Here is a 24935-nt window from a genome sequence, read left to right as displayed (position 1 = left end):
AGAAAAATTTTTAAATCATATTTTCTATATAATATATAAAGGTCAATGTAAGAACAAAATAAGTATATAACATGGTAATTATACTTATTTTTTTTTAGGGTTTTTTTTTTTGAAAGAGAGAATGAGCATGCATGCATATGAGCAGTGAAGGGGCAGAGGGAGAGAGAATGAGAAAGAGAGAGAGAGAATCTTAAGCAGGCTCTAACCTCAATGCAGAGATTGATGCAGGGCTGGATCCCATGACCCTGGGATCATGACCTGACCCAAAATCAAGACTCAGACACTCAACTGATTGAGCCACCCTAGGCCCCTATATTTAGTTTTTTTAATAGCATGAAGAAAGAGAACACAATGGTTTAAGAAGTCTCTCTGAACCTATAACAATAATAAGCTTAAAATAATTTACAGTTTTCTTTAATTAATCAAACTCTGTGTTTTACAGAATTCATAAGCCTTGACAAGAGAACAGGTTGATATGGACTAAAAAGATGGAGGAGATTAATTTGCATTGGTTCAAATTCAGCAGTATTATATGAGCAACTTGAGAAGCACAGTTATCAGAATGTGTAAAACAATAAATGATAATGAGGACTGTATATATTGAATCAAACAGCCAATGAGCTCTTGCAGTCATGAGCTCTTCTGGCACTGATCCATTGAATTTTCCCTCACAGAAGTTTGTGGACACTGAGTTATATACAGATTCTACCAGCTTCTTGGTCTCCCTCCTTTACTTATTGACTTCTTGAGCTCTTGTGTGGGTCTAATCCATGGGAAGCCTGAGCTTCATAAATTCACATCATCCTGGAGAGAAACTTACTGTTTTCACCGAATCACTCAAAGCTTCCCACTGCTGGAATGGCATTGACATCTGGCTCCTTCGCCAATGGTCATACCGGGCACGACTCTCTGTATTAGTCAGAATTTCCTTTGCCTTCTGCAGTTTCTGAAAAGTCTCCACTGGAAAACAAATCAAAAGATGAGCACTTCTTTCCTGGAGGAGTTATTTTAAACTCCCAAGCAAACTGATCTCACTGGAGTATGTCTCTGTTTTTTACTCACTGTGTGACCTTGAGCCAGTTCACCTTTTCAAGCTTTAGTTTCCTCTTGTGAAGTGAATCGTAAGGACAAGTGAGATCATGTATGTAAAGTGTCTGACTCACAATTTAGCCACTCCTTTTACTGAGCTCCAGTGATGTGCCAGATGCTGTTACAGATGCTAATGACACAAGTGTGAACAGTATACATGAACTATTTAGTGGGACTGACATTTATAAACATTTTCAAAATTACAATTTTATCTACTAGGAAGAAAACTACCTTTTCTAGTGGTAGTTATGAGGAAGGGCAGTGATCAGGCTAGAGGAACAGTGTAAATGAAGACTCTAAGGCAGGAAAGAGCATGGTGATTTAGAAAAAGTAGAGGATGCCAATGTGGCTGGAGGACACAGGGCTGGAAAGAACAATGAAGAATGGGGCTGTGGACTAGACAAGGGCCTGATCATCCAGGACTTTAGAGGCCTAAGGATTCTGGTCTGGTTTTTTGTTGTAAGAGCAATAAGAAGATATTGGGAAGTTTTAAGCACAAGACACAAAATGGTAGGTAGTTGATAAGTGGTAGCTTTGTCAATGATCTATTTGACCAGATGGCATACAATAGAAACCATTCGTGTCCCTTTTGGAAACACTTGCAATGTCTCTTCTGCTCCTCAATGAAGTTAAAATTTTCTCTCTCTCTCTCTCTCTCTCTCTCTCTCGTGGAGCTGGATTATTTCCATTGCAGCACCTTTTTTTTGAGTGAGAGAGAGACAGTGTGAGTGGGGGAGGGTCAGAGAAAATAAGAGAGAAAGAATCCCAAGCAGGCTCTGCACTGTTAGTGCAGAGCCAGATGCAGGGCTCGAATTCACAAACCATGAGATCATGACCCAAACTGAAATCAAGAGTAAGATGCCTAACCAACTGAGCCATCTGGGTGCCCATGAAGTTAAAACTTTCTATAGAACAGTATATAAGATCAATACACAAAAATCAATTGTGCTTCTATACAGTAGCAATGAGCAATCTGAAAAATGAAATTAAGGAATTCCATTTACAATGGCATCCAAAAGAATAAAATACTTAGAAAAAATGGTAACAAAAGAAGTGGAAGATTTATATGTTGAAAACTATAAAATACTGTTGAAAGAAATAAACCCTCAAATTTACAGTCAATTTGTTTTCTACAAAACTACCAAGATCATTAAATTGGGAAAAAAAATTGTCTTTTCAACAAATGGTGCGGGACAACTGGATATCCACATATAATAGAATGAAATTGGATCCCTACCTCACACCATATACAAATACTAACTCAAAACGGATCATAGACTTACATTTGATCTTAGCCAAAATGCCAAGAAGTGATAAAATGGGTCATAGATCTAAATGTACAAGCTAAAACTATAAAACTCTGAGAAAAAATATGGTAGTAAATCCTTGTGACCTTGGATTAGGCAACAGCTCTTCAGACATGACACCAAAAGCACAAGTGCAAGCAACGAACAAATGAAACAAAATTGTACTTCATCAAAACTGAAAATTTTGTGCTTCAGAGATCATCAAGAAAGTGAAAAGACAAACCATGGAATGGAAGAAAATATTTTCAAATTAGAGATGTGATGAGGAATGTATATCTAAAATATATAAATTCTTACAACTCAATAAAAAGACTAATAGCCTATTTAAAAATTAGTAAAGGAAATGAATAGACATTTCTCCAAAGAAGATATACAAATGAGCAATAAACACATGAGTAAATGTTCATCATTAGTCATTGGGAAAATACAAATCAAAACCACAGTGAGATAACACTTCATAATCACTAGAATGGCTAAAATAAAAAGATAGATAATAACAAGTGTTGGTGAGGATGTGGAGAAATTTGAAGCCTCATGTATTGCAGGTGGGATTGTAAAACAGTATAACTGTTTTGAAAAACAATTTACCAGGGTCGCCTGGACGCCTCAGTCAGTTAAGCGTCCAACTTGTGATTTCGGCTCAGATCATGATCTCACGGTTTGTAGGTTTGAGACCCATGTCAGGCTCTGTGCTGAGAGTGCAGAGCCTGCTTGGGATTCTCTCTCTCTCTCTCTCTTTCTTCCCCTCCCCCATTTGTTCTCTCTTTCTCTCTCTCAAAATAAATAAATAAAACAAAACAAAACAAAACAAAAAATACCCAACAGTTTACCAGTTCATCAAAATGTTAAACATAGAGTTACCATATGACCCAAAAATTCCAACCCTAAACATACACCCAGGAAAAATGAAAACACACACCCACACAAAAACTTGTATATGAACGTTCATAGTTACACTATTTATACTAACCATAAAGTGTAAACAACTCAAATTTCCATCAGCTAGTAGTTGGATAAACAAATGCATATATATATTTTTTTATTTTAGAGAGAAAGTGCAAATGGGGGGAGAAGGGCAAAGGGAGAGAGAGAGAGAGAGATGCGGGGCTCGATTCCATGACACTGGGATCATGACCTGAGCTGAAATCAAGAGTCAGACACTCAACCACTGAGTCACCCAGGTGCCCCTGTGGTATATACATTTAATGAAATTATCACTCAGCCACAAAATAAATTAAGTACTAAAACATGCTACAAAATGGATGAGACTTGAAAACACTATGCTAAATGAAAGAAGTCAGTCACAAAAGGCCACATATTGTATAATACCATTGATATAAAATATCCAGAATGGATGAATCTGTAGAGAGAGTAAGTAGATTCATAGTTACCAGGGGCTGGACAGGGGAAAATGGGAAGTAATTACTAATGAGTACAGAGTTTCTTTCTTTTTCACAACAACCTTATGAGGTGGATATTATTATTATTATTATTCCCATTTTAAAGAATCTAAGGCTGAAGGAGTTGATGTAACTTGCCCAAAGTCCCAAAACATCAAGTGATGGAGCCACAAAATCAAACCCTAACGGGCCAGGTTCCCCAGCTGGTGCTCTCCACTTCCATTCATGCACTTTCCATTTTCCTGCACTCCCTTCCTTCCTGCACTTTCCATTTTCCTGCAATGGATGCTACCCTCCAATCTCCACTTTCTTCTCCACCTCCAGGGATAATAAAATGTCATCATTCATCAGTAAGATCCAAGTTGTGCCCTTCAGAAGCTCAAAGTCTAGTAAGGAATCAGACACATAAACAAACCATTTCAAAATCATGTGATAGAAATATAGAGGCAAGGGCCTCTCTCTCTCTCTCTCTCTCTCTAAATAAACTTAAAAAAAAAGAAATATAGAGACACAATTGATTCTGCTTGGGGGGTCAGAAAATATTTCATTAGTTTTCTGTGCACTTGGAGTCATCCTTGACTTTTATCTTTCTCTCACATCTCACTTCTAATCCCTTAGCAAACCCTAGTGGCTCTACTTTTAAAATATATCCAAGATCTGACCCCTTGCTGCCATTTCCACTATCACTGCTCTGGTTCAAGCTGCCATCTTCTCTTGGTTGGAGTATTATACCAGCTTCTCAACCAATCTCCTTGCCTTTGCCTCAATCTGTTTTCTACACAGCAGTCAGAGAGACCTTTTTAAAAATAAGTAATAAAATATCACTCCTCTCCTCAAAACTAAAAATTCTTACGAGAAATGGCATGGCTAGTAGGCCTAACATGCTCTGCCTGCCCTCTACCTTCTCTTCCTTCTCTGACCTCATTTTCTTCTGCTTTCCCCATCTCCCTTGATACAGCCAAAGGAGCTTCCCTGATCCTCCTTGAGTATGCCAAGCAGGACTTTGGCATTTACAATCCTTTCCACAAAGAATACTTTTACCCCAGGCACTCATATGGCTTACTTCCTTCAGATGTCATCACAAATGCTGTCTTGTGGAGGTGGTCTTCCCTGACTATGTTATATAAAATGCCTGTACATTAGCCCCATGCTTTTATCTCCCTTGCCCTACTTTACTTTTCTTTATAGTACTTGTCCTGGGCCACTATGTATTTATTTGTTTATGATCTATCCCCTCTACCAGAATACAAACTCTGTGAAAACAGAGACTTTATCTGTTTTGTTCTCTGCTATATCCTTTGCATTGAAACAGCATAGCAGGTGCTCAAAAAGTATTTGTTCAATGAATCAATGAGTGAATGTTTCCTATTTTGAGGTGAATATAATAAAGATGTTATATAGTACTATTTTCTGAGCTCCAACCACCAAAGAAATGACACATATTCTTCAAACACTTTGTGAATTAGGAACATTTTAATAGTATCAGTGGGGAAACTAATTAAATTGCTCTGATAGTGCTTAAAATACCTCATTGGAATTAGTCAAGAGTCTCTCAAACAGGTGTTGAAGCAAATGTACCATCAACACTGATGGTACTGGAAATACTGAAATACTTCTATACCCCAGGTGGTAAAGATTTGGTATTTCTGAGCCCCCATCCTCCAAACACCACCACTTTAAGTGTTCCCCCAACAACCAGACATACTTCCTGCCACAGCAGGGTCCCTCCAAGACCCTACTCCAAAGCTGGACAGCACAGTACCTCACAGGTCATTTGCTACTTAATATCACCACTGGAGGTAGGAGCAACTGGTGGATTAAAGGAAAGACCCTAAAGATGGGGTTATTGAAAATTACAGGGAAATAAACAAACTAATAAAAAGCATCTTGCCATAGCAGCTCACTCCAGTGAGTAATCCTTCCTGCTGCTGACGACAATTTAAATGTCCCACTGTACAAAGAAGATGTCACTTTTTCCAACAGGAATAAAAAGCTCATTAAATTATCACCACAGATGCATATGCCAGTTACTACCACAGCAGTGGTTGTAAAGATTTATATATTTATCTATGAGTCACCTTTTATTTTTTTCTATTTTTTTAATGTATATTTATTTTTGGGAGAGAGACAGACAGCATGAGTGGGGAAGGGGCAAAGAGAGAGGTAGATACAGAACATGAAGCAGGCTCCAGGCTCTGAGCTGTCAGCACAGAGCCTGATGCGGGGCTCAAAGCCATGAACTGCAAGGTCATGACCTGAGCTGAAGTCGGATGCTGAACTGACTGAACCACCCACATGCCCCTATGAGTCACCTTTTCTTTGCACATTACTGTTAACCTGTTTTACAGAGTCTCCAGAATGAAATAAGGCTGCTTGGGATTATTCTGATGTCAATGCCTTGACAACAATTGATAAGCAGAAAGCTAAAGAGACTTTATCTTTCCTGATAGGTGGCCTTTCCTTGTTCCATCCTCTCCACCACATTTAATAAAAATGAGTTTGGGTTTATATTTGCCCTTTAATATGTAGCTAATCAAATGAATCACACAAGATAAACATTTACCAGTTCTGAGAAGAGAGATCTCATTTTATAAGCTTACGTAAGCAAATGACACTGAGACCTTTGAAAGACATTCTGATTTAACTCCTAGGTCTGTTCTGAAAATACAGAAATTCTTTTAAATTCATATTTCACAATAGAATTTGTATTATTATAGCCACGTTTTAAATGTAGGCCACTTACAATTACTTGAAAAATAATAATAAAAATATAATATCAGAACATACCTTGAAAAAAATCTGGAGGAAAATACACGACTGTTAATAGTGTTTCTCTGCTAGGGAGAGATAAGAGAGGACTTTCACTTTCAACATTATTTATTACTGTATGTTATTTTTATTCACAGATAAAAAAGCAATAAAGAGTTTTTAAAGTAGGAAAGCATGGAGACATGAGAAGATATCAGTTACCAAGGACAAGGAGCTCTCCTTCAAATACCCCAATGTTTTTGAAGCCTACAAATCAATAACAAAAATACCATTTCACAGATCTTTAATTCAGTCTGAAATCCCCTTCTTCAAGGTCAGAGAGAAGTTAATAAAGCATTGGCCTGGAACAGTTACTGTCACGTGTACACACAGGACTGTCATGAACACCAGCCAGGAGATTTTGAGCTCAGTGACACAATGTCTATAGCATAACTGGTGCTGCCTACATCACCCCCACCTGAAGAGGAGAAGGGATTTCTCAAAACCTAAAAGCCTTCGATTTAGAATTAAAAAAAAAAAAAGAATGAAAAGGAGAAAGATGTAATGTTTACTTACAAAAAAGAAAACTATCTCATTCTATTAAATTTTTATCTTGGAATCCTGCATTAAAAAAAACAACAACAACTAAAGAAAGTCCAGTGAGTCATAATTGCCAACATTCACTGAGCTATTCCTGCATGCTCAGGAATGTTAGTCTCCACATCAGGTGCATGAAGCAATAATGTTATTAGTCTCCCCATTTTTCCTATTAGAACACTGTGGCTCAAAGAGATTGTCCAAGTTCAACTAGCTCATAAGTGGGAGCTAGGAGCAATCCAGACAGACAAGATTGTGCTCCATATCTACTACTCCATCATGATAACAAATTAGTAATTAGTAATGGAAATGATTAAGACTACACTTAATGAACTAAAAAGGTATACATTCAAGTATAATGTAGTTGCTCTATAAACTTTCACCTTAATGAAATATGTTTCAAAATCTGCCTAATGTATTCTGAATTTCTGTCAAACTAAAATTCAGCACCGGATGAATTTTTGTTTAACATTTTACAATATTTTTATCAGTATTCTTAATCCTTCTTCAAGTGTATAAAGAACCACTTAAATTTTCAGAAGGTCATATTAATCTAAATTGATTAAATGGATGCTTAAACAGACTTGAAAACAATTTCTACCCAAAGATTGAATCATCTATCAACTACAAGCCCGACAGGGGAAGATATTGATGTCTGTGTACCTTTCATTTTAAACAATATTTACAGTTCAGTGTTTCTCTGAACAAGAAGCCTTGAGGTAGCCCGTACGTGAAAATTCCCATCACTATGGTAACCAGAAATGGCAATGATTGCACAGTGATTCATCATGTACCCCAAATAGAAATTGTTTGCCAGGGACAGAGAAACAACTCAAAGCCACGCTTTATTGGAAAAGAACCCAGTTAAAGAATAACCTGGGGTGGTAGTTGTTTTTAAGTTTTTGTCAAATTTTTATACTTGTACGTCAGGGCATCTATCTTAATACTAACTCCAGTTCAAAGAGGTAATTAATATGTCTCCTAAAGAAATGTTCATGAAATTTATTCATTCACTCATTCAATAAATGATTTGCACAAAGTAGGTGTCCTCCATGGTAGGTGCTATGCGAGTAATATGCGAGGGGCATATTACTATGAACAAGATAGCAGGAGGCCTGCCTCACTGAGCTTTCAGCATGACTAATAAGCAAATAGGCAACAAGGAGATTGTGTGATACACGGTTTGCTGCCTGAAGTACAGTATGCTCTGGGTAACTGGGGCACACATAACTTCCCAGAGGAAATCATGACTAAGCTGAAACCTGACACAAGAGGATGAGCTAACCAATCAAAGCAAGGTGGAGAGGTGTGCAGGCCTCACAGGGAGCCAGACAGAGGAAGAAGCAGGCATTTGGTAACTGAACAGATGTAGACATAAGGGAGAGCAAGGAGACAGGTTTCTGCTTGACCAATTAAATGGATGGGGTTGCCATTTATTAAGATGGGGAAACACAAAGATGAGCAAGATTTGAGAGAGGGTGAGAGGAAAACAATGAGTTCAGTTTCTGACAGGGTGACTTTGAAATGTCTCCAAACGAAGATTTCTAAGAACACTCAAAACTAGAGTCCAAAGATCAGAATGAGAACTGAGTTAAGGATAGACTGGAAAGCCATCAGCAAAGAGCTAATAACTGAAGCCACAGACTTGGACAAGACTCCAGGGAGAAATTGGGGTGCCTGGGTGGCTCAGTCAGTTAGGCATCTGACTTCAGCTCTGGTTGTGATCTCACTGGTCACAAGTTCAAGCCCTACTTCAGGCTCTGTGCTAACAGCTCAGAGTGTGGAGCCTACTTCAGATTCTGTCTCCCTCTCTCTCTGCCCCTCCCCTACTTGCTCTCTTTCTCTCTCTTTCTGTCTCCAAAACAAATAAAGACATTTTTTTTAAAAAAGACTCCAGAGAGAAAGTGGGGAGTTAGCCCAGAAATGAGAGTTTAGGAGGGAAATTTAAGGCAGAAGAGGAGTCACGACAGAGACAGAAAGAGAAACCGAAGGGGTGCCTGGGTGGCTCAGTTGGTTAAGTGTCTGACTTCCACTCAGGTCATGATCTCACCACTCATGAGTTCAAGCCCCGCATCAGGCTCTGTGCTGACAACTCAGAGCCTGGGGCCTGCTTCAGATTCTGTCCCTCTCTCTCTGCCCTGCCCTGCTCACACTCACACTTTGTCTCTAAAAAATAAATAAACATTAAAAAGAGATAAGAAAGAAAGAAAGAAAGAAAGAAAGAAAGAAAGAAAGAAAGAAAGAAAAGCCCAAGAAGTTGGAGGAAAAGTATGAGTGTGTATCTTGGTACCTAAAAGAAAGAATGTTTCAAGGAGGCCTGGTCAACAGTGCCAATTTCTGATGCAAACTCAGGGAAGATAAAACCTAAAAAAGTAAATGTTGGATTTGGCAGCCAAGAAGTCTTTGATGACTATTACAAGAGCCATTTCCAAGAAAGGTGAGAGGGAAGTCAGCCTGGGATAAATTGAAAATTGGCGAAGGAAGTAGAGATATAAACTGTGGACTTCTTTTTCAGGAAGTTTGGCTCTAAAAGGAAGGAGAGAGATAAAAGAGGAGCAGGAGGGAGACAGGTTAAAGAAGGATAAATGGTATGTTTGTATTTTTTTTAATATTTATTTATTTATTGGGAAAGCGCAAACAGGGGAGGGGCAGAGAGAGAGGGACAGAGGATCTGAAGCAGGCTCTGCACTGACAGGCTGACTGCAGTAAGCCTGATGCAAGGCTTACACCCACAAACCACGAGATCCTGACCAGAACCGAAACTAAGAGCTGGGTGCTTAACTGAGCCACCCAGGTGCCCCTGTCTGTATTATTATTTTTTTAAATGTTTATTTATTTTTGACAGAGAGAGAGAAAGACAGAGCATGAGCGGGGGAGGGGCAGAGAGAGAGGGAGACACAGAATCGGAAGCAGGCTCCAGTCTCTGGGCTGTCAGCACAGAGCCCGACATGGGGCTCGAACTCACAGACCGCGAGATCATGACCTGAGCCAAAGTCGGACACTCAACCGACTGAGCCACCCAGGTGCTCCTCCTGTCTGTATTATTTTAAGTTGAGATACACATGAGCAGTTATGTCAAAATTTATGATAAGGGAATTTAAATTATGCTAAAGAAAAAACTCAAAAGTATGAATATATTACCATATATCATATAGAGACATATTCAGTTCCCCCAAAAGAAGAAAATACATCAAGTTCTCATCAAGACAATCACCTAGTTACAAACATACTTAAGTCATGTTAACTCTCAAGAGCTGGTGAAATAAAGCATAAAGTGAACAAATTTTAAACCAGGAAGCAGCATGTTACAGCAGAAAGAGAAATGGATGAGAAATGACTACTATTGGAGAAAGGACCCTACACTATTCCCTCCCCTCCTACCATCCAATAGTGCAAAAAACATTCTTTGGCATTGAATGAAAGAATAAGTTTGAGCATAATATATAAAAGAAAATTAGGTAATTATTCAATAGCTTTTTAGATTTAGATATTACTCATTTTTATGGGAAACAGACATTATTAAATATTTACCAGCTTTGGAGTTTTCAGGATGCTTGTCAGGGTGACATTCCAAGGCTCTGGCTTTAAATTCCGCCAGGATTTGTTCAACCTAAAACAAAAACTGATGTTAAAAATAAGGATTCCAAATTAAACAGCATAAAGAAAGAAGTTGGGCATCATTCCTTTTCAAAACAGCCATGATCAACCCAACTTTTATTGTGATCCTTGTATTTGTATTTTGACATTTTACTCTAAGAAATAATGCCTTGATAATGAAATTCAGAAAGCATTCAATAAAAACTTCTGTCCAAATACTGATAACAGTTTAACTTGCTACTGCATTTAGATGATAGCCCAAGACACCTGTGAGCTCAATATATTTAAATGTCACAAATGGTCAGATAGGTTTATTCTAAGAATACACAGAAGAGGCGTTCACTCATCTGAGTTCTTCAAAAGATGCTTAGTCATCATTCATTATTCAAGGATGACTGTCTAGTTTATAAATGACCCATTATAAAGTTCCCTCTTTAGGCCTTTTGCCCCCCTCTTTTTTTTATTAAGAATTTCACAATTAAAAGGACATAATTCAAACCTGTTAATTTTGTTACCAATTAACAGTGTAGTTGGAGATTTTGATTGGGAAAAGAGAAACTTCAGCCAAACTAATATGAAGTTTGAGAGGCATTTTGATTTGATTTGATTTCACTCAGCCATCTAAACCTTATTATCATGCATAATCAATACTTGTCTTTGTTAATTATAATTCCAGTGACAGCAGCAGGAGACAACAGTGGTTATGTGGCTCCACAATATAATTTGTTTTATTTTGTTTGTTTTATATTGTTTTTTAATTTTTATTTTAAGTAGGCTCCACACCCAACGTGGGGCTCAAACTCATGACCCTGAGATCAAGAGTCACATGCTCTACTGACTGAGCCAGGCTGGTGCCCCTGATTGCTTCATTTTAAAGCCCAGTTCTGCCAGAGACTTTAGGCAAGTTGTATAACTTCCATGTGCCTAGTTTCCTTATCTTTATATTACATGAATGATAGAAATAGAGCATTTAACACAAAGCCTAATTGTAGTAAGAACTCAATAATAATAGCTAAAACTAAATGTCAGTGGTTAAGTAACTTGTCTGAAATCATTTAACTAGTTACTAAAAAAGCCAAATTTTTTGTTAACTAAGAAGTTGGACTTCAAATCCAGTAATCTTTTTTTTTTTAATATTCATTTATTTTTGATAGAAAGAGCATGAGCAGGGAAGGGGCAGAGACACAGGGAGACAGAGGATCTGAAGTGAGCTCTGTGCTGACAGCAGCCAGCCCCTGATGCGGGGCTTGAACTCATGAGCTGTGAGATCATGACCTGAGACAAAGTCGGACACTCAACCAACTGAGCCACCCAGGTGCCTCTCAAATCCAATAATCTTAACCAATGGCAGAATTCTTAGGGATCTATTACCAAGTTGCATATTTACTATCCACTAATTAATGAAAGGAAAGGACCTCTTGTTTGAGAAACAAATTCTCAAGAGGCTCAGCTTAAAATTGTCATAAGACTCATGGTAAAAACATAAATTTATCAGCTCCATGTCATCCTTAATCAATCCTTGGAAAAAATTTTCTTCACTTTTATAGAGCCATGCTGTAGGGAAGCCTGGCTGGCTCAATTGGAACAGCATGTGACTCTTGATCTCAGGGTTGTAAGCTCAAGCCCCACCTGGGTGTAGAGATTACTAAAAAATAAAATCTTTAAAAAATAATAATAATACAGCCAGGCTGTACTAGATAAGCATATGCATTAAATGCCCAGACTAATAACTATTCTTTTCTTTGTTAAGCATCTACTGGGAATCCAGTAGAATAACAGGAAGAGATAGACTTCCTGTTCAGAACTGTGATTAATTGTGTTTCCTCTTCCTAGGTGCTCCCTAGGAGTGACCTATAGTGACCTATAGTTACGACAGAGTGACCTATAGTGACCATAGAGTCACCTATAGTGACCATCAGTCACTATAAACTGCTTATATAACAAAGAAAATGAGACTGAGACTTGTCTTTAAATTTTAAAATACTAAAAATTCTAAAGATTCTAGTAGTAGTAGTAAGCATTTTTAATTAAGCTATTTATGAATTTCATAATCTCTCTTTGAAGATACTTATATCAATACAGAACAAAAAGTAAAAGTTCCTTTACCCCTTAGCCCCCCAGGATAACAGGTTTCACCCTTCAAGATACATTTTTTACACACTTATACACATATTTATGTATATATGTATTGGAGGACTTTAATAAGATAAATGGATAAAATTATACATATCTATCAAAGGTAGGAAATTCGGAGGGTTTTTTTTGTTGTTTTATTTTTTCATTTTTATCCCATTAAGAAACATTCTAGTATAAGTCCATGGAAGCAAATGTACTAAAATGGTTAATTCTCAATAATGCTAATGTATGTGATTGTTAGTTTCTCATTTATATTTTCTTTACTTTGCCAAATTAATATTTAAAAAAATTAAGAATAGTCCATATCTGCCTTTCATTACTTTTTATAGTTTTAGTGTCACAAAATTTATTACAAATCTCCTAGGTAGGCTGGTTCTGGGTAAACCAACTGGTAAAGCAGGTTAGTTTGTCTTGGGAATATTCCATTTATCTCCTGGCATCCCCACCCCATGTGCTCATGCCAAGTGTAGTCCATGGACAAATGAGGCCCTCCATGTCAAGGTCCACTGAATCCTGTTTTCCTGATCCAATGTTCAATGGTCTGGAAAACTGCCTATTATGCTAGCCAATAAACATACAAACAAATGTTCAACTTTACTCATAATCAAATATATCAAAACATCTAAGGCATGATAATGACCAGTGTCATTGAGGGTACAAAGAAATGAACATTCTCATACTCTCTTGGGGAGGATGCAAATTTCCTGAAAATAGATATATACAGAGATCTATCTATCTATCTACCTAGATATCAAAGAGTGATAGAATTGGAGATATTTATGTATATGTATATATACATAAAAGTGTATAGTTTTTTTTACTCTTTGATATAACAATTCCAATATAGAAATTTGTCTAAGGAGATAGTCAGAGGTGGGAAAATTATTTAGTTATAACAAGGTTCAATGAATAAAATGTTATAAATTTTAAACAAAACCTTATGTGTCCAGTAATAAGATATTAAAGTTAACTGAAATATTTCTTAGGCTGAGGTATTTTACAGTCATTAAAAAAATCATCTTGTAGGGACACCTGGGTGGCTCAGTTGGTTAAGCATCTGACTCTTTTTTTTTTAATTTTTTTTAACATTAATTTATTTTTTTGAGATAGAGACAGAGCATGAACGGGGAAGGGTCAGAGAGAGAGGGAGACACAGGATCTGAAACAGGCTCCAGGCCCTGAGCTTTCGGCACAGAGCCCGATGCGGGGCTCAAACTCACAGACCATGAGATCATGACCTGAGCCGAAGTCGGACGCTCAACTGACTGAGCCACCCAGGCGCTCCAAGCAGCTGACTCTTGATCTTAGCTCAGGTCATGATCTCATGGTTGGTGAGATTGAGCACCACATCAGGCTCTGCACTAATGGCTCAGAGCCTGCTTGGGATTCTCTCTGTCCCTCTCTCTCTACCCCTCTCCTGCTCATATTCTCTCTCTCTCTCTCTCACTCTCTCTAAAAAAATAGATAAATAAACTTTAAAAACTCATCTTGTAGTAGAAGACTTTTAATAATCTGAGAAAAATTATATAATATAGTTCTATGAAGAAATGTAAACTACAAAGCATTATATGAGGCATAAAACCATAATGTTTTACCTTAAAAGGGATTATAATATATGTATATATATACATATATAATAACAATAATAATAGCTAAGATTTATTAAGACTTATTATATGCCAAGCACTGTTCTAAGCACTGTGCACATAGCATCTCATTTAATTCCCACAACTCTGTGAGGTGGGTACTGTTATTATTCCCATTTTACAGATTAAGAAGTCAATACACAGAAAAGTTAAGTGGTTTTCCCAAGGCCATAGGGCTGGTAAGTAGCAGAGCCAGTATTTGAACTCAGGCAGTCTGACTCCATACACATATAGACATGCACATTGTAAATATTAACGCATATATGCATGTATTTACATAACACATAAATATAGCATATGTGTATACACGCACATATACTCCCAGATTTTAAGCATCTAAGCTAATATTTTTCTCCATGTTCTCTTCATATCCCACATCTTCTTATTGAAAGTATATTAGTTTTTATGGAGCACCCAGTGGCTCAGTCAGTTGAGCATCCAACTTCAGCTCACAGTTTGTGCGTTCAAGTCCCATGTCGGGCTCTGCATTGACAGCTCAGAGCCTGGAGCCTGCTTTGGATTCTGTGTCTCCCTCTCTCTGCCCCTTCTCCATTCACTCTCTCTGTCTCTGTCTCTGTCTCTGTCTCAAAACTAAAGAAACATTAAATTTTTTTAAAAAAAATATTAGTTTAGAAATTAAACTTTAAAACTTAAAAACTTATCTTTTCCACAGCCTATTAGCACAACATTTTGATCTGTGTCAGCAAATACTCCAGTGTGCAATAGGCACTAATCCGGTTCCCACTTGGATGAATCTTCTCCAGCTTTCTCTGGCCACACAAATGCCTTCTGTCTCTCCCTCTATGTGTCTAAATTTTGACCTAGTCTGATCATTTCAAGCATCATCTCTTCTCTGAAATCTTTTCAGATAGTCTTCCTGTAATTTCTGTTGCACTTACCAACAATACCACATAGCACATTCCTTATTTTTTCTCCATTTCCTTTGTATTAGTTTGGCTCCTCAGCTGGATGCCAAGGTTCTTATACAATTTCTCACCTTTTTGTTTTGTTTTCTTTTACCCCCATCACTTCTAGTACTGGCCCAATGCCAAGTGTTGAATAAATACTTGATTATAGACTAACAGATGTTCTTTAACACCATTATAGCATAATAGAAGCTTTCTGAAAATTATGATTTATTCATTAAAAGAATGAACTGATTCTAGTGATGGAAATTCATATGCTATAGAAAAGAGAAGACTCATCTTAATAAGTGGGTGAATTAGTATCCATCATTTCAGTTCACTTAGTGTGAAACTGGATTTTTCCCTTATATAAAACTCCAAACGTTAGCAATATTCCCAAAATAAATTCAGTGAGATCATCCTACATCATTGTAATCAAATGATAATCAAAACATAAGCTATAGAAATAATATAAGCCACAAAATATATAATGGTAGTATTGTGTTTTAACCCATAAAATACAGTAACTATTAATCCATAGTGACAAAAGTAGTTGAATAAATAAGTAAATGTGGGATAAAGGATATATTTTCTCTACAGAAGAATTCCAAGTAATAAATGTAAAGTGAATAAAGAAAATAGAAAGTTACCATTTGGCAAATACCATCGTAGTAACTGTTACAGGCAAGATACACCAAAAGATGCTAAAATCAGGCAGTGAAAGTCTGAAGTGGAACACTATCGCCTCAAAGAATCTTCACCAAAAATATTTTTTAATTACCAAAGGGAAAATAGTAACCCTACAGTGGAAAAACCTGGCAGAAGAAACCTGAAAAACACAACCTTAACTATGTGTTTAGATCATTAGGACATATTGACATCCCGTACCCAGATATGACACACTGAAAAAGGTACAATATCACTTCAGCAGTATTCTTTCCAAAAACACATAACCTCAGCCTAATCAGGAGAAAACCTGAGACAAACCAAAATGGAGGGACATTCTACAAAATAACTGACCATTACTTTTCAAAGTGTCCAAGTCATGAAAAAAAAAGGAAGGTATGAGAAATTGTCATTGTGAAGGAAACCCAGGGAACAAGACCCCTAAGTATAATAATGGATTCTAGCTTGGATCTTGAAAGAGAAAAAAGACATTAGTAGAAACACTGATGAAATTAGAATGAGACCTATCCTTTAGATCAGAGGTTGAATAACTCTAGCCCAAAGGACATATCTGGCTTGCCACCTGTTTGGTTTTTTGTTTTTTTTTTTTAAATAAAATTGTATGGGAAGACAGCCTTCTTCATTCATTTACATATTATCTATGGCTACTTTCTTGCAATGGCAGAATTGAATAGTTGTGCTAGAGTCCTGCAAACTCTAAAATGTTTGCTGTCTCAGGGTCAGCACCTAGGAGAAACAAGCAGGATGCCTAGGTTTAAGGAGGTAGCCTTACTCTCATAGACTTTTGCACTTGCACAATCCTGAGAGTTAGTGCCTCCTTAAATTTTGTATCACAAGTGCTCTGCTTGCCTCACCCTAGTCGTGGCTTGGTCTATCTGGCCCCTTACAAAAAAAAAAAAAAAAAAAAAAAAAAAAAAAGCTTGCTGGCCCCTGGTTGAGTTAATACTATTGTGCCAATGCTAATTTTCTGATTTGTATAATTTTACTATGCGTGAAAATTGTAAATACAATGTTAACATTAAGGGGAGCGGGATGAAGTGTATACATGAACTCTGTGTTATTTTTGCAATTTTTCTTTAAGTCAAAAATTATTCAAACAGGTGGAGCACAGAGGATTTAGAGCAGTGAAACTACTCTGTATGATAAATGTCATTATACATTTGTCCAAACCTATAAAATGTACAAACCCAAGAGTGAACCATAATGCAAACTATGGACTTCGGGTGATTATATCAGTGTAGGTTCACCAGTTGTAGCACGTGTACCATCCTAGTGGAGATGTTGATAACAGGGAGGCTAGGCATTAGTGAAGGGAAGGAAGTATATGGAAAAGCTCTATACCTTCCACTCAATTTTGCTATGTATCTAAAACTGCTTTTAAAAAGTCTGTTAAGAGGCACCTCAGTGGCTCAGTTGGGTGAGTGTCCATCTTCAGACCATGATCTACAGTTCCTGAGTTCCAGCCCCACATCAGGCTCACTGCTATTAGGGCAGGGCCCGCCTCAGATCCTCTATCCCCGCCCCCCCAACCCTTTAGACAGAATTATCTAAATTTACAAAGTTCCAAGTGTCCAGTATTATTGTGTGGCCAAAACAACACCACAACTTATTATGTGCCAGGCACTATTCTAAGTCTTTATTTAGCATGTCTCATTTAATCCCCACAACACCTTTATGAGGTGGGTACTATAATTATTACCCCCATTTGCAGATTAGGAAACAAAGGCATAGAAAAAAATTAAGTCATTTCCCCAAGGTCACACAGCTCGTAAATGGTAAGATTTAAACCCAGGTGGTCTGAAGTCAATAAGGAAGAGAACTAGAAACAAAAAATAGATGTCTCCATTTATCAAGTTTATGCTCAATTTTCAAGACTGTGAAATCTTAAAATCAGGATGCCTTCTTATCATTACTACTGAAATGGTGACCAAATACCAAAAAATCAAATAAAATATACATCAAGGAGATATCTTATTTGATATACATCCTAGTTTGTGGTGTATGCATTCATAAAGACTTTAGAAGATTTCATAGCATGTGTCTTTTGTGTAAAATCTGATGCAGGACGAAAAAGCTGATTAACTTGGAATCAATCTGCAATACATGTTTTTGAAATGAGGGTATGTTGTTTTCTACTCAACAGAGCAGAAATCCTCCCATGGTTTATATATGTCATTTCATTAATTTTCAACACAAGCTTTAAATTGTAAGAACTATATATTGAGGGTCTCAGTTTATTAAGCAGCCGTCTCTCAAATTCAGCTCAAATCATGATCTTGCGGTTTGTGAGATCAAGCCCCGGGTCAGGCTGTATGCTGACAGTGAAGAGCCTGCTTGAGATTCTCTCCCTCCCTCTCTGCCCTACCCTGCTCTCTCTCTCTCTCTCTCTCTCTCAAAATAAATAAATAAACTTTTAAAAAAATAAACAAACAAATAAATAAATAAATTGTAACAACTATATACTAAAGCAAAAGAATTTTGTGTGGCTCAACTCAGTTGTTATAAATAGAATCAACATATTAAGTCGCTTTGAAATTATAACTGCTAAATTGCTTCTTTTTTTTTTTTAAGTAGGGCCCATGCCCAATGTAGAGCTTGAATTCATGACCCTGAGACCAAGAGTCTTCTATTCTACCAACTAAGACAGCTAGGTGCTCCTAAATGCTTTTGAGTATGAACATTTCTGGTCAATTTTTTAAAGCATCAAATCAAGGAATATTTGAAGCAAAAGAAATCCATCCAATACAAATCAATAAAGGAAATGTCACACTAAATACTTAAAAAAATGTAATTGAAATATTTTTAAATGGGAAAGATATACATGAAAAGAGGGAAAAGATACATATAAAAAGAATTGACAAAATTGTGACAGATCATTTCATTTTAAATAAATGATTGTAATTTAAACATCTATGGCAGGGACAGAATCAGTAATGAAAGAATTGCAAGACAATGCTTTTATTCTCCTTTTCATACATGCCACAGTACATACAGAGAAGTATGACTATAACTGGTAACAAAAGGGCTGACTGTTATAAACATTATAAATAATACGAACTTTTTTTTTAAGTCTTTTTTTTTTTTCAACGTTTTATTTATTTTTTTGGGACAGAGAGAGACAGAGCATGAACGGGGGAGGGGCAGAGAGAGAGGGAGACACAGAATCGGAAACAGGCTCCAGACTCTGAGCCATCAGCACAGAGGCCGACGCGGGGCTCTAACTCACGGACCGCGAGATCGTGACCTGGCTGAAGTCGGACGCTTAACCGACTGCGCCACCCAGGCGCCCAGGTCTTTTCAAAACCAATGCTCTTTCTCCTTCAAAGACTGAGGAAACAATCACATAACTATAAAAGAGTGACTAATCGGGTCTAGACATTTATTATGGGAATAGAACAACCTTTACCTTATAACTTAGCATGACAACATTTTTGTAAAATCTAAATTGTGAAGCTTATCAAGTTAAGTGATGTTCCTTTGATTTTAAAAATCTCCTTCAAAAATTATTTGGCAATAGCATAATTCATAATAAAGATAGTAAAAATGGTAATAAGCTTTCTTAATTGCTGTAAGTAAATCACCACCAAATAAACAAGAATAACATATTATCCTAAAGGGAAATATGCAACTAAGAGTGTTATAATCTGGGGTGGTGTGTGTGTGTGTGTGTGTGTGTGTGTGTGTTTAACTATAAGATACTTAAGATGACTTCCTCAGTGTGATGAAGATAGAGATTTTAATCCTTTGTGTCCAAGGTCACATTCTATTTTCCAAACAAAATTAAGCACATATTATTACTAAACTCCAGCCTTATGAAACAAAGATAAATAGAAAAATATTTTGCTTGAAAATATTAATATTAATAGCTATGTTTTAGTAATAAAACATTTTAGTAACTATTATATAAAATATAAGATAATATATTCAATAATATAATTGAAATATACTTCATATTCATCTCAATAGTATTTAAAACATTGGAAAACTAGGAATCAATGAAATACTTAACAATAAGAAAATAATCAATTGTGATACAACAATAAAATGAAATATGCAACATTAAAATACATATGAAGAGTGTTTAATGGCATGGACAAATCCTTGTTATAATGTTAGCGGGTAAAAAGCAGGAATCAACAAGTAAATATATAATATCTTCCCAAACATATTTCTAAATATATATATATATGTATATATATATGTACATATATATATATACATATATATATATATGTGGAAAAAGACTGAAGTTTAATATACCGAACATTAATAGTATTATCCTTGGGAGATAATTATATCTTGGGAGATAGAATTATAAATGAGTTTTCCATAATTTTTTTAATATATGAAATTTAGAGTTTTCCATAATTTTAAAAACTTTTACAACCTTCATCATTGTCTATGTGGCCCTTTAAAAACATTATTTCATTGTAGATCAAGTGAACAACTATAGAGTTTTCACATGTTTGGTTTCAGAAGCCACCCTTTTAAGTAATTTTTAAGTTAAGATGTTAACATAAAAGGATATTTTTTGGTCTATATAATTTAACTGCTCATATAAGAGTACAAATTTTAATAAAATATTTTAAAATCACTAATTACTAGAAAATTACATTTCATCTCAATTATAGTATAAATTACCATAGTAAAGATACAGCTTATGTGTTCTGTAAAACACTGCCAACAGCATTACAATAAAATTTCTAATATACATTTTTAGTATATTTGAAATAGAGTCTATGGCCATGTGCCCAAATACACATATTCAATCAGAAACATCTGTAAAATCACAAAAGGACACTACTCCAGTAAAGATCTAGGATTTAAATCCTTAACTTTCTCTAAGCCAAACGTACTTTAAAGTAATGTAAGATTAGGTTTTTAGGCAATGTGACTAAAAGTTCAAAGTTAAAACCTTAAATAAAAACTTGAAAACCTGTTGTGAAAAAGAACAGCATTATCCACTGTCTTACCGAAGATAGTTCATCACATCCCAGTAACATGTAGTAATCTTCAGTATCTTCTGACCTGTAATTTAGTATTGCATCCATTTCAATTACTAAATCAGCTTTTCTTCCCTGTGAAACAAGAGACAGAATAAGCTGTGCATTAACAGGAAAAGCCTTTTTAAGTCTGGTTTTCAGCAGCACGTTCCAAACAGCAATAACCAGATTTAAGGCTGGCCACAGTCCATATAACAGATGTCATCCTAGGCCTTTGTAAACTCTACCTTTCATTGGCTGTTGGCAGAAGAGAAAAGAATAAGTCATGTGCCTAACTGTTGCAGTGCTGCCTGGGATCTGTAGTTTCAGTTTATGTAAGCAATGCACACGAACCATTCCCTTCATAGGTTGGCAAAAACTGTTCATTTTTACGTACTCCCCAAATTAGCCATTTCTCCATCGCCTGTATATTTTTACCTTTTTCTTTTTTTTTTTTAAGAAATAGAAGAAACTTTGAAGCAATGTAATAAAAATCTTAGAATGTGTTAAATCTAAGTAGTGGGCATTTTTCTGAGTGCTTAGAATATTTCATAATTTTTCAAACAGTCTAAGAGTAGAAGGAAATAGACTAGGAGAGCACATTTTCAATCATTTGATAATTTACTCATTAAACAAGTATTTATTGAGAATCTATTTTATGTCCAGCACAGTTGTAGGAAATGGTGTGGTAAATAAGTCTCAGTTCTCAAAGAGCTTACATTCTGATGGAGGGAGATAGACAAGAAACATGCAAATAAACAAGATCAATTAAAATAGTGATTTATGGGGTGCCTGAGTGACTCAGTTGGTTAAGCATCCGACTTCAGCTCAGGAGTGATGTCACATTTCATGGGTTTGAGCCCCAGGTCAGGCTCTGTGCTCACAGCTCAGAGCCTGGAGCCTGCCTTGGATTCTGTGCCTCCCTCTCTCCTTGCCCCTCCCCTGCTCACGCTATGTCTCTCACTCTCTCAAAAATAAATAAACATTAAAAAAAATTAACAGTGATCTATACTATGAAGGAAATAAAACAGGACAGTGAGAAGTAGAACTGTATGATGACCACGTTTGATTCACTGTGCTATCATTCCTGAGCTGGCTGTCCAGACTCAGGAGGTATCTAGCCTAGGGTGAGTTCAGGGAGTCTGTGTTTCAGCTCACTGTGGTCCTAGGATATGCAGGTCAGTCTAGGATTTAGAGAAGAACGTCAGTGGTCACAGATACAACATTTTAACCACCTTAACCTTTAAACATTACCACCTTGAAAAAAGAAACATTTTCACTGAGCTCACCTAACACATTTTTTTAAGGTTTATTTTGGAAATGAAATAAAGCACTGAAGCACCATTTTACAATTCCTTCATTATATATCCTCTCTTGCTAAAATTTCTGTATGGAATTTTAAAATAAAGTATAGAGTTGCCTAGGTGGCTCAGTCAGTTGAGCATCTGACTCCTGATTTCAGCTCAGGTCATGATTCCAGGGTCATGGAATTGAGCTCTTGTCGGGTTTGGTACTGAGTGTGGAATCTGCTTAATACTCTTTCCCTTCCAGGGTGCCTGGGGGGGCTCAGTGCATTAAGCGGCCAACTCCTGATTTTGGCTTAGGTCATGAGATGAAGCCTCGCATCCTGCTCTGACAGCTCAGAACCTGCTTAGGATTCTCTCTCTCTGTCTCTGTCTCTCTCTCTCTCTCTCTCTCTCTCTGCCCCTTGCCTGCTTGCACTCTCTCTCTCTCTCTAAAATAAATAAGTAAATAAAATAAAGTATAAATATTTTTGTTTTGGAAACTTCACATCCCTTGGGGTATTTGGAGGCCTACTTGAGTATCACAAAATACAGACCAGAAATAAGACCAGAACAGGCAAATGGCCTTAAAATGATGTGAAGTTGCTGTCGAAAATGGTAACAAGTCGTCAAAAAATCAAACATAGAGTTACCATGTGATGCAGCAATTCTACTTCTGGGTATATACCTAAAAGAACTGAAAGCAAGGTGGGAGAGCCTGGGTGGCTCAGTTAGTTAAGCATCCGACTCTTGGTCTCAGCTCAGGTGTTAGCTCAGGTCTTGATCTCAAGGACATGAGTTCAAATCCAGCACTGGGCTCTGTGCTGGGCATGAAGCCTACTTGAAAAAAAAAATTTTTTTTTAACTGAAAGCAAGGACTTTAACAGGTATTTGTACACCCATGTTCATAGCATCATTATTCACAATAGTCAAAAAGTAGAAGCAAACCAAGTGTTTGACACAGGAATAAACAAAATGTGGTACACACATACAATGGAATTGTATTCAGTCTTAAAAAGAAAGGAACTTATTTTTTTTTAATGTTTGTTTATTTTTGAGAGAGAGAGAGAGAGAGCAAGCAGAGGAGGGGCAGAGAGAGAGAGAGGGAGACACAGAATCCAAAGCAGGCTCCAGGCTCTGAGCTGTCAGCACAGAGCCAGTTATGGGGCTCGAACCCACGAACCATGAGATCATAACCTGAGCCAAAGTCAGACACTTAATCAACAGAGCCACCCAGAAGGAAGGAACTTCTGACACACACTACAACATGGATGAATCTTGAAGACATTATGTTCAGTGAAATAAGCCAATCACAAAAAGACACGTTCTGTATTATTCTACGTATATGAGATACCTAGAGTAGTCAAATTCATAGAGACAGAAAGAAAAGTAGAGGTTACCAGGAGCTGAGGAGAGGGATGAATGGAGAGTTATTGTTTAATGGGTATGGAGTTTTAATTTGGAGAGATGACAAAAGTTGCAGACATGGATGATGGTGATGGTCACACAACTATGCCAATGTATCCAATGCCACTGAACTGTATATTTAAAATAGTCAAAATGGCCAATTTTATGTTATATATGTAAATATTTACCACAATTTTTTTAAAAAGTTATATAAACACTAGACAACTTTGACTAAAAAAAATATTGCTCTTTTACTCTCGATCCTGAGAACAGTGAGGACAATGCTTTGATGTTGTCCTGAAGAACAAAAAGAAAAGATTATTATGAAAGGAATTTTGGTAAAGCACTCTCTTCAGTTTTTCGAATGCAACTGGAAGAATCTTTCTCCTAAACCACCATGTTTTCATATTCTGAATATTTAAGTTCGTAAAGAGTCCCAGTCAACATATGCCAGCAGCAGAAGAAATTGGTACATCCTTTCTGAATTGGAAATTGGCATATCAGAAGTCAGGATTTTAAATGATCTTTGTCTAAGAAATTTCATACCTAGAAACTTATCCAAAGATTATAACCAAGAACAAAGAGCAATAATGATGGTTATTTTTACCAAAACATGATTATACAATGAACATATTTTAGGAAAATTAAATGCTTAGCAATCATACAAATATGTCCACATACAGTAGTATACCATGTGGTCATTTAAACATTTTTTTAAGTTTTTATTTATTTATTTAAAATGATGAGAGAGAGAGAGAGAGAGAAAGTGTGCACCAGCAGGGGAGGGACAGAGAGATAGAGGGAGACAGAATCTGAAGCAGACTCCAGGCTCTGAGCTGTCAGCACAGAGCCCCTGGCAGGGCTCAAACCCACAAACCGTGAGATCATGACCTGAGCTGAAACCCAGAGACAGACACCCAACCAACTGAGCCATCCAGATGCCCCTCACAATATTTAATTTTAAAAATTTACTTTAATCTACATGTTTTATATCATATATTATGAAAAAATATATTGTAAGTTTACAAGTATAAGGCAATCTACCTTTTTTTCTAAAGGATGATTTTGGAAATAACTTTGTCTTATATCTTATATTCTTAGGTTTTAAAATCATTTTCAGAAATGTTTTCTCTTTTTTAACTCAGAAAAGT

The 24935-nt window shown here is 36.6% G+C and overlaps 1 protein-coding gene across 1 annotated transcript in view; it reads right to left on the bottom strand.

Annotated features, from left to right (window-relative positions):
• DNAJC12 (DnaJ heat shock protein family (Hsp40) member C12) overlaps positions 1-21309 on the bottom strand; it is a 35458-nt gene extending 14149 nt beyond the window's left edge. Inside the window, exons 1-3 of the mRNA XM_030335073.1 lie at positions 21086-21309; positions 10673-10751; positions 821-960 (exon numbers count right to left, since the gene is read on the bottom strand). Of these exons, the coding sequence (XP_030190933.1) occupies positions 821-960; positions 10673-10751; positions 21086-21163 (297 nt within the window). The 5' untranslated portion in view covers positions 21164-21309. The remainder of the gene's footprint in view (positions 1-820; positions 961-10672; positions 10752-21085) is intronic.
• Between the last annotated feature and the right edge of the window lie 3626 nt (positions 21310-24935).

Source organism: Lynx canadensis, chromosome D2 (assembly GCF_007474595.2).
Source record: "Lynx canadensis isolate LIC74 chromosome D2, mLynCan4.pri.v2, whole genome shotgun sequence".
In the NCBI taxonomy this organism is placed as follows: Eukaryota; Metazoa; Chordata; class Mammalia; order Carnivora; family Felidae; genus Lynx; species Lynx canadensis.
Note: the sequence above shows the minus strand (reverse complement) of the source record. Positions and strands in the feature narration are given on the sequence as shown.